This window comes from Palaemon carinicauda, chromosome 1 (genome assembly GCF_036898095.1).
Source record: "Palaemon carinicauda isolate YSFRI2023 chromosome 1, ASM3689809v2, whole genome shotgun sequence".
In the NCBI taxonomy this organism is placed as follows: domain Eukaryota; kingdom Metazoa; phylum Arthropoda; class Malacostraca; order Decapoda; family Palaemonidae; genus Palaemon; species Palaemon carinicauda.
Genome location: NC_090725.1, coordinates 47229484 through 47239483, shown reverse-complemented (window position 1 = coordinate 47239483; position 10000 = coordinate 47229484). Strand labels below are relative to the sequence as shown.

Genomic DNA, 10000 nt, shown 5'->3' with positions numbered 1-10000 from the left:
ATATATATATATATATATATATATATATATATATGTATATATATATATATATATATATATATATATATATATATATACACATATGTATATTCAATACAGCATACTCAGTTTTCATAATAACTAAAAATCCAATAATGTTTTCCTCTTTTATATAGTGCATTCAATTACCAACAAAGTCAAACAGCATACTAATTTAATTAGCGTTTTAATTCCACAGAAAAGATTCTCCAAATAAATTCACGTTGAGAGAAGCTACAATGAGTGACGTTGGTGATATAGTCGAAGGAGTGAAAGCCCTGCATTTGTATCTTGGAAAACTACACGAAGTTGTTTGCAACGAGACAGGTAATAATTTCAAGATTTTCTATTATGTCGGTGTTATAATCTTACAGTCAAGCGTATTTTTTTTTCTTTTAGGTTTGATTTCCGTAAAAAATCTTTGCTTTTTGGATAAGTAGTTATTCAAGATTAAAATAGAACGAACACTTGATAGACCGCAAGTCATCGCCATCGCTAATTGAATATGCACATTTGGCCCTACTTTAATGCATATCACAAAAAAGAAAAGAAAAAAAAATGACTACAATTATCAAAAAGACTTTTTTGACCTATAGAGGACCTTGAACTTTGACCTCATCTCTCCTATAATCTAATCAAATTGTCCTTGGACCCTGTCTAATCTTACCCCAAAATTTCATGAGATTCAATCGAATAATTTATGAGTTACGCGAATCACAATTAAATAAACACACAAACAATTTTATAAACATCTATCAGAAGTTAGCCATCGCAAAGAAGTTGGCAAAGGTAATAAGGAGTATTCTGAATACCAGCTTATACAGTAGTACTGGAGAGAGAGAGAGAGAGAGAGAGAGAGAGAGAGAGAGAGAGAGAGAGAGAGAGAGAGAGAGAGAGAGAGAGAGAGAGAGAGAATATAATGCATTTTACTTGTAATATTAGACATTCTACCTCTTTCTTATTAGAGATGATTTATTTTTCCTCTCATTTTAGAATTACTTCAACATGGTTTTGGAAAACCGCGTTATCTCAAGTTATTTGTTGCTGAGCAGAACGGGGTCATTGTCGGGTACAGCATGTTCTCATACACCTTCGGTTTGGATGGGACCAAGATCTTCATGGAGGATCTGTACGTCTCCCCTGAATGTAGGGGAACAGGGATGGGTATGGCTCTGTGGTTGGCAATACTCAAGGTTAGTGACCCCAAAAGGGAAGATGAGACCAGAGCTATTGGCTTACTCTTAAAAGTGGTTGTATGAACTAATAATATATTTTCTCAAATAAACAGAATAATATACCAACTTAAAAAAAACTTATCCTTCACAACATTGCCTTTTTGACTTATTTTATGATATTTTTCCACCTAGATCTCACATAATTTACTTCAACCTAAAGTGTTGTTTACTTAGTCCTGTAAAACCTCCTGGCTAGTACAGTGGTAACGTGTTTGCCTAGCATTCGCATGGCAGCAGATCGATCCCCGCCCGGCACCGTGAGTTTAAACTGTTTACTGGGGAGGCCACTTCTGTGGTTGGGCACCACAGTGGGGGTTTGGGCTTACCCGACTGACGTTCTGGTGAGGATCAATTCTGATGAAACTTGAACTGAAACCAGACACCTTTAACCTTTAAACACAGAAAAGCCCTGTGCCATGCAGAACCTACGAGAGTTTCCCATTTGTATACCTGAATTCTTAAGAGTATCATGTAATGTGTTAATTGTCAAATCAACGGTTTCATAACTTTTTGTGAAATGGAAACTCTTCAACTTTTTGAAAATATTAAGATCATCAGTCATTCGGATGTCTATTGGTAGCGTATTTGAAATCTCTAGAACCTACAGTAGAGGTGCATCATGAATGCAAAAACTTGAAACCACTCGTAACTACTCTCGTGTCGACACGATTTGTTGGCGACACGATATGTAGTAAATCTCTTATTAAATGTTTTGGACGTCCGGTTCCGATATAAAATCTACTCTTACTTTAATATGAAGCCGGTGTAGCTTAATCAGTACACGGGAAATCCTTTCTCGGGGAGGGACACCTTTTATCAATCTTGCTCCTCTATTTATTATGTTTTGTAACTTCATAAGTTGCACTCTGCTATAGCATGTAATAGAAAGTTTCAATAGGCAATCTTAGTAATTTCACAGTTGATAGCAAGTTTATTATTTTTTTTTTTTTACAGAATATTCATCTACACATTCCTTTACAAAAACAGTTTTTCTAAGGTAACATCCCGTGATCCTAACTACATTACTTATTTGAGCACTCAGCGACCAATTATAGTCCAGTGATAAACGTATGTAACTAATTGTACTATTTGGGACTAAGTTGGCATTGATATTTATTTGGATGTCACGACGGTTTTTACTTTTTATTTGTTTCCTACCACCATAAACTCAGTTTTATTTACATTCAAGTTTTAGTTGTTTAATTGCCATCCATACAATAGCACTAGTAATAACGTGGTTCAGAATCTCAGCTGTATCATCAACGTCGTTTTTGAAGAAGCATAATTATGTATCATCTACAAATAGTTTAAACTTCACTCTATGTATCAGCAGTGCTTTTGATTGGAATATAGTATCGATAAAAAGAATAAGATTGCGCCTAGTATACTTCCCTGGGGTACCCTTCAGCTTATTGTTCATAAGATGAGTGAGAGCTTTCAATTTAAACACGGTAGTTTCTGTCAACCAAGTAATCTTTTAGATACTCAAAAGCTTGATCTTCAGTACCAATGTATCGTAAATCATTAAGAAGCAGTACATGCACAACTGTATCAAAAGTAGCACACAGATTAAGTAACAATGAAATACCACATTTATTTTCATTCATCATTTCCACAGATCATTTATTTACAACAGAGCATAGCGTAGAGTATAATTGCCTGTATGGTGATTGGACAACTGGTAATGGTTGATTCCTTCTAAATGACTAACTAGTTGCTCAAGAGTCAAATATTCTAAAACTTTTGATATTCAGAATAGATTCTAAATAGCTTTGTGTTATCATACGTCCATAGCAAAGAGTACATTTCTGAACCTGTATAAGTAAAGCCCCTTTCTCGGATTTAGGATGCTTACAGTCATTAAATGCTATTGTTTACTATTCTTGAAATTATGTCCGCAAGACTTGAAAAGTCATCTACTATTACTTTGGCTTAATAGCAAAATTTGTTTTCCGAGTCCAACAAGACTACATCCTTTGTTAGTTTTTAAATCTCGTTAATAATTTTATGTCTGGTACAGTACCAATCTGATATGGAATATCTGTAAAAGATCCAATTATACTTTCTATTTTGTTTTTCAAGAATTCTAAAAATTTACCAGGAAGTTCATCGTCGCTATACCGATCCGGGAAACTTTTTTTCTATATACTTTTACTATTGTACCATTTAGAAATATGATATAACTTATTTATATCTGGTGCTGTTTTCTGGATTTTATTTTTCTTATTACATTCAGTTTTATTCCACCTCAATAAGTGAATATACTGACACTACGATTTTGTATCTACTTTCCCAACTTACGTTTTTTTTTTCCATTTTTACTTTAGTTTGTTCTTGTCAGTATAGTCTTTTTCATTAATGGGAACATGTCATCATCAGCATCTTTATTCACCCTATTGCAAACAGTTATAAGGTAATCAATAATCCTATATTGAAAATATTATTTATATTCTTAATAACTTCATGAATAAACACAGAGAAATTTAGTTTATTCCAGAATCGTATTTTCTTTAGCTCACTTTCTTTCTGTGCGGGTAATCTGTAAAAATAGTGCAGTTTTCCAGGTTAACATCTGATATGATCTTATTCATTCCATCACTTAAACGCAATTCTACCATTTTAGCATCAACGTTGATTTATTTTATTTTGAAACTGCAAGAATCCAATAAACACAATAATTTCTAGGGTAATCAATTAGGATTTCTTGAGGTACAGTGTAATTAAGAGATATAACATGCTCTCGGTTTTGATAAAACATTTTCCTATTTGTTATTCCCTTTAGAAATATGCTGCAGATGGCCACAATTTCCAAGGGTTTTATATATAATGGTAAGGCATTTTAAGAAAGGAAGAAACATTTTAAGATTTGTCCCCACATTACTCTAAACTGGTTTCTTAAACTCACCCACGAATACAAAAGGTAACGAGTTTCTGGCTTACTGAACTCATCCATGAATATAGATAACAAGTCTAAGTTTGCCGGTGAAAAGGCAGTAGTTAAAAAGGACATTGTTTCGTTTATATTTCAACAAATAACAAATCCAAAGTTCTTATGGCTTCAGCTTTCTATAGGGGTTTTAAAACATTTAATTTTAGTTTTTGGTATTTGTTTACAAGACCACGCTCTCCATTTAATCCCAAATTATGCAGTCCTGCATAATTACTCAATCTTTAATTTAGTAAATATCTTGAGTAAAAAAAAAACAAAATGTACGCTGGCATCATAAACTTCGGTTTGGTGTATGTTGGCGATGTCGGTTCCAGGTCGTTTAGTGAGGAAACCAAGCTAGTTTTTTTATTCTTATAACTCCTCCCCCCTTTCTCAACATATCTTTACATTTTTTGCTTTCCCAGCATTTAAAGAACTTCCTAATTACTGTACAAGAAGAGGAGAGTTGCAGGACTGCATAATTTGGGAGTAAATGGAGAGCGTGCTCTTGTAAACAAATACCATAGTTTTAAAGCGGCATAGTTTGATGCATAACCTTAATAGGAAGGCGTCTTTCTCCTTATATATTGATAATGTTTTAAACTTATATACAATTCTGTCATCATGCATTTCAGGAAGGTCTCCAGAAGGGTATCAGTCGGTGCAACCACACAGTTGATGCTCACAATAAACCATCGATGGCATTCTACAAGAGTCATGGTGCCTACGACGCAAGTCAGATAAAGAATACACACTTATTCAAAATCCCGTTGGACAAGATCAGTATTTAGTGAATATTCGTAGACAACTATTTAGAAAATATATTATTGGGTAGATATATATTTGAACTTAAATTGTTTTAAACATATGAGAGAATAAGACGATGGATGTTCTGCACCTTCCTTTCTAAAGTAATTATATATTCTAGTGAGAAATGTTTGACTATTTAAAGAAAAACGTCTCTAAAGTTTTTGAATTATGAGAAGGTTTTATCGAACAGTGGCTAAAATATTCAAGATCATAAGGGATTCGTTTTATTGTTTCTTTTTTTTTCAGAAAAAAAAATGGAATTTAATCCTTAAGATTTACATTGAAGGTCAGGCACCCACTTATTTTCCGCACTGTTTGCAATGATATTTTTTCACAATCAATTCTCAATGTCAAATCTTAGAATCCGTAGTATTATTTTCAACTGAAACAATTTTAAAGAGAGACAGTAGATGTTCCTCTGATTCTAACTTTCTCATAACAGTCTAATTCACCTTCTCTAACTTGCTTTAATTGTGTTGATTGAATGGTCTACTAAAATAAGGAGTCTTAGTATTTATCGACATTATTGAAACCTTTGAATTCAAGTTTCCATTCTAACTTCATAGTTTAAGAGATTTATCATTTTAGAGTTATTGTAGAATGAAGTGTTTAGCAGGCATATGAATATCCTCTTTTAAATATTCGAAACCTAGGCTATAGAATGACGAATGTAGCCTAGTCATGAAGTGTGTATATCAAATATATTAAGGAAACGCTAAAGAGATCTCTAATAGTCATTTAGTGTGTATATCAAATATACCAAGGAAACGCTAAAGAGATCTCTAAGGCAACTATAAACATCGAAAATTAGATACAGGTGTTTGAGGGTCTTATTTGGATCGTAAGGCTACTACGCCTGCAAATTGGTCATCTTTTCCATTTAAATTAACACATGGTGCTATCCTCGTCAGTAGCTTTTATTTCCAAGAAGAAACAAGGATTTGTTAGTGAATTCAATGTGAATTATTGAAGACGGGATCATCAAATATACTGATTTTCATTGCAGAGCTAGAAAAAGAAATAGATGAATTACTGTAGAAACTTTACCCTAGTGAAAATTATGGTCAATTATACGACACGAGCAAGATCGTACACCAATAAAGTTAAAACATTATAACATATCTGACATTGTTAAAGTATTTATATTGGCATTCATATTTTCCTTTGTATTTTATTCCATAATGGAGTAACCCACATTACAAGAATGAGATTATACTATAGGTCAAGTTGCCTGTGAATTAATTATGTTAAACTAATAAAGGGATCTGAGAACTCGACCTGATATTCTATTCCTTTAATAATCCTCATCAAATTTTATTTATTTCTATTGTGAAGTACAATTTTAGTTTAATCTTATAGCTAATTTAAAATTTTAACTATTAGTGTAAATATAGTGAATAATATAGACTGAAGAGCAATTGCTTACAAATTAACTAAAACTTTCCCTTAGAAACATTCCAAACCTTTCAGTAGCCTTTCTCTTAAGTCTTACAGACTTCTAAGTATGTTTGTCTTGACGTCACTTTCGATGCAAATATCTTTAGAAATGAACACGTGGCTAGTTTCATGTAGCTTTAAGGTTGTGGTCATAGCGATTGATATTATAATCTTGACCTCACTTTCCATATTGCCTTTACGAATTGAGTAAACATGCCAAATAAATTTACTCTTTAACTTCCCCGAAAGGTCAAAACTAATATTTCTGTCTATAAGAGATTCTTATCATCTCTTGCCAATCAGGATGTTTACATTTGGTAATTTATTTTTGCAGAAGTCTTACAGTTAACAAACAAACGAACAACCCAGATAAAACATAGCCTCCTTGCTAGAGGTAATAATTCAGTCTTAAGATTCATGGATCAAGATAAATGCTTCCACTTTTTATGCTGCTCACAGTAGTATATATTTAGGGGAAATAGAAGGAGAGATATACATCTCCTCTCCTAGCCAAAATAAAAATGTCTATAAACATAAGAAGCAGCGTAAGTTATGATAATCGTTCCATAAACCTCCCTTTCACCCAAGGAATATCAAGCTGATATAAATAAAAAAAAAAAAAAAATCATGGGGCTCTTCTTAACCAATTGAAATTATGTGAGTATTTCACATGATCTAAACGATTACGTAAGAAATGTCACTCATCTGAAGAAAGAAAATCATATTTAAGCAATTACACGAGTACTTAAATCTTAAATATTTAGATAGAAATGCACACACGCACATGTAACCGCCTCTTACCAGGGTATGGTTGCTCCCTTGCTGAACGTAATAAAAAATAAGTAAACAGATAGATATATAAATATACCTCTCTCTCTCTCTCTCTCTCTCTCTCTCTCTCTCTCTCTCTCTCTCTCTCTCTCTCTCTCTCTCTCTCTCTCTATATATATATATATATATATATATATATATATACAGTCTATATATATACATATATATATATATATATATATATATATATATATATATATATATATATATATATATGCAGTATATATATATATATATATATATATATATATATATATATATATATATATATATATATATACATACATATGTATATCATGTATGTATATATGTATACACACATGCATTATATCTTAGCAACTAGTTCTGTTTGTATATATTTCATTCTGATTTTCTATCAATGGGTTATTCAAAAGCTCTTACCTACTAATTGACCTATACGAATTATTTCTATGGTATTTCCTGCTTATTTGAAATTTGAATGATAATAATAAAACTCTAATTATTACTTCAAATGTTGGGGAGTCAGCAACAGTAATAGACATACAAGTTCCGTCCTGCTATACTGAGTTTCAGTCTTCACATAATTTAAGTCAACCAATATTCTTAAATGTGATACTGAAAGTGTTTATTTCGTCCATCCCTTTGGTTAAAGATAGTAATGAAAGCGCGTTATTTAGGCTGAAATATGTCAAAAACACGTATAAGGACGATTTTGCAATGTACAGCTAGTAGATTATGTAGTCCAGAATTACTCCGGAGTAATTACCTTCGCCTATATTAAATTTCTTTTTAATTAGGACTATTTGTACTGACTCGAAGAGGGTGTCCTTTTAGCTCGGAAAAGTTTCCTACTAGCTAATTGGTTAGGATTATTTTGCCCAACCAATCGGCGATGAGGAAGCTTTTTGGAGCTAAAAGGGCACCCCTGCGATTCAGTGCAAATGCGCACCATTGAAAAGAAATGAGTATAGTGACCTTGGTGTTGGGTAACTGTATTCTGAGGGTCATAAATCAAAGTCCTTAATTCTGAATTTCATAAAACATTTATAGCATAACATTTCATGGTAGTCATGTTCACAATAGCTTTGGAATATATGAATGAGTTATCTTGATTTTCAGCCCATATCGAGATTCATCATTGATGTATAATTAAAATAAACGGAATTATGAATTATTTCTAAAAACACGTCTTATCAAAATTAATGCTCTAGTTAAGAATTATTAGCAATACTAGTGATACTAGAAACAACATAGATTGTATTCTATTTTTAGGATGGTTATATCCTTATATTATTGGTAACGTATCTGCCTTGTGATCACCAGACGGGGGTTCAAGCATCGGTCCTACTCGTTAGTTCCTTTAGTGTCTGCAACCTTATCATCCTAGTGAGCTAAGGATAGGGGTTTTGGAAGGAGCCTATAGGTCTACCTACTGAGTTATCAGCAGCCATTACCTGGTTGTTGTGGCCTGATTGGTAACGTCTCAGCCTGGTATTGACCAGTCGGGGGTTCGAGTCCCGCTCAGACTTGCTAGTGCCATTAGTGTCTGCAACCTTACCATCCTTGTGAGCTAAGGTTGGGGGGTTTGGGGGAGCCTATAGGTCTATCTGCTGAGCCATCAGCAGCCACTGCCTGGCCCTCCCTAGTCCTAGCTTGGGTGGAGAGGAGGCTTGGGCGCTGATCATATAATGGTCAGTCTCTAGGGCATTGTCCTGCTTGCTATGGCAATGTCACTGTCCCTTGCCTCTGCCATTCATGAGCGACCTTTAAACCTTTGAACCTCCTTGGTCCTAGCTTGGTTGGAGAGGGGCTTGGGTACTGACATATGGTATATGGTCAATCTCTAGGGCATTGTCCTGCTTGGTAGAACAATGACACTGTCCCTTGACTCTGCCATTCATGAGTGACATTTAAACCTTTAATGAAGTAAGAGGAATAATAAAAATCTTGTAGAAAAATCCACTCTTCCTCACTACATATCTAATCTACAGATAGGAAAACCTTCCACTCTTGAAATCACTAAAACTCCATAGTCAGCAAATGATATAATCAATACCATACAATGATATGTCACTCAGAAAAACAAGAGGTTGTGGGTGTGGGTTTTACGTAAGTTATCTAGATTACAGTAGATGACGAGGAGTAAAGACATCCACTTCCTAAGGAGGGAAAGATAGAAATATAATCTTTTTCTTCATCTACATTCTTCGGAGCATTATATCCTCATTTAAAGTTTAAAGACCACTCATGAATGGCAGAGGCAAGGGACAGTGACATTGCCTTGTCAAGCAGGACAATGCCATAGAGACTGACCAAATATACATATGATCAGCGCCTACGCTCCCTCTCTACCCAAGCTAGGACCAAAGGAGCCAGGCAATAGCTGCTGATGACTCAGCGGATACCCCTATGGGCTCTCCAAAACCACCCATCCTTAGCTCACGAGGATGGTGCGGTTGCAGTGACCAAAGGAACTAACGAGTTTAAGCGGGACTAAAACGTAAGTCAGGCGATCACCAGTCAGTGACGTTACCACATAGGCCATCACAATTGCTCTATGGCATTTGATGCTATGGAGGAAATAAAAGGATCACAGCCTTTTTAAAGCATGTGGTGGCCTATTGGATACGTCCCTGTCTGGCGATCTACCGGATTGTGGTTCGAGCCCCGTTCAAACTCGATCATTTCTTGAAGTGTCTGTAACATCACTGAAAAGCCACCTACAAGACCAATGTGGAAAAGCACATTATACTTTTGT

General features: G+C 34.3%; 2 protein-coding genes across 3 annotated transcripts in view; one reads left to right on the top strand and one right to left on the bottom strand.

Moving 5' to 3' along the window:
* LOC137647968 (spermidine/spermine N(1)-acetyltransferase-like protein 1) overlaps window positions 1-5013 on the top strand; it is a 21130-nt gene extending 16117 nt beyond the window's left edge. For both annotated transcript variants that reach the window (XM_068380919.1, XM_068380916.1), the window contains exons 5-7: window positions 218-345; window positions 1012-1211; window positions 4818-5013. In XM_068380919.1, coding sequence (XP_068237020.1) covers window positions 218-345; window positions 1012-1211; window positions 4818-4973 — 484 coding nt within the window. In that variant the 3' untranslated portion in view covers window positions 4974-5013. The remainder of the gene's footprint in view (window positions 1-217; window positions 346-1011; window positions 1212-4817) is intronic.
* The window catches only part of LOC137647980 (spermidine/spermine N(1)-acetyltransferase-like protein 1), a 107718-nt gene that overhangs the window by 81425 nt on the left and 16293 nt on the right, over window positions 1-10000 (bottom strand). The gene's annotated exons all lie outside the window — the stretch shown is intronic.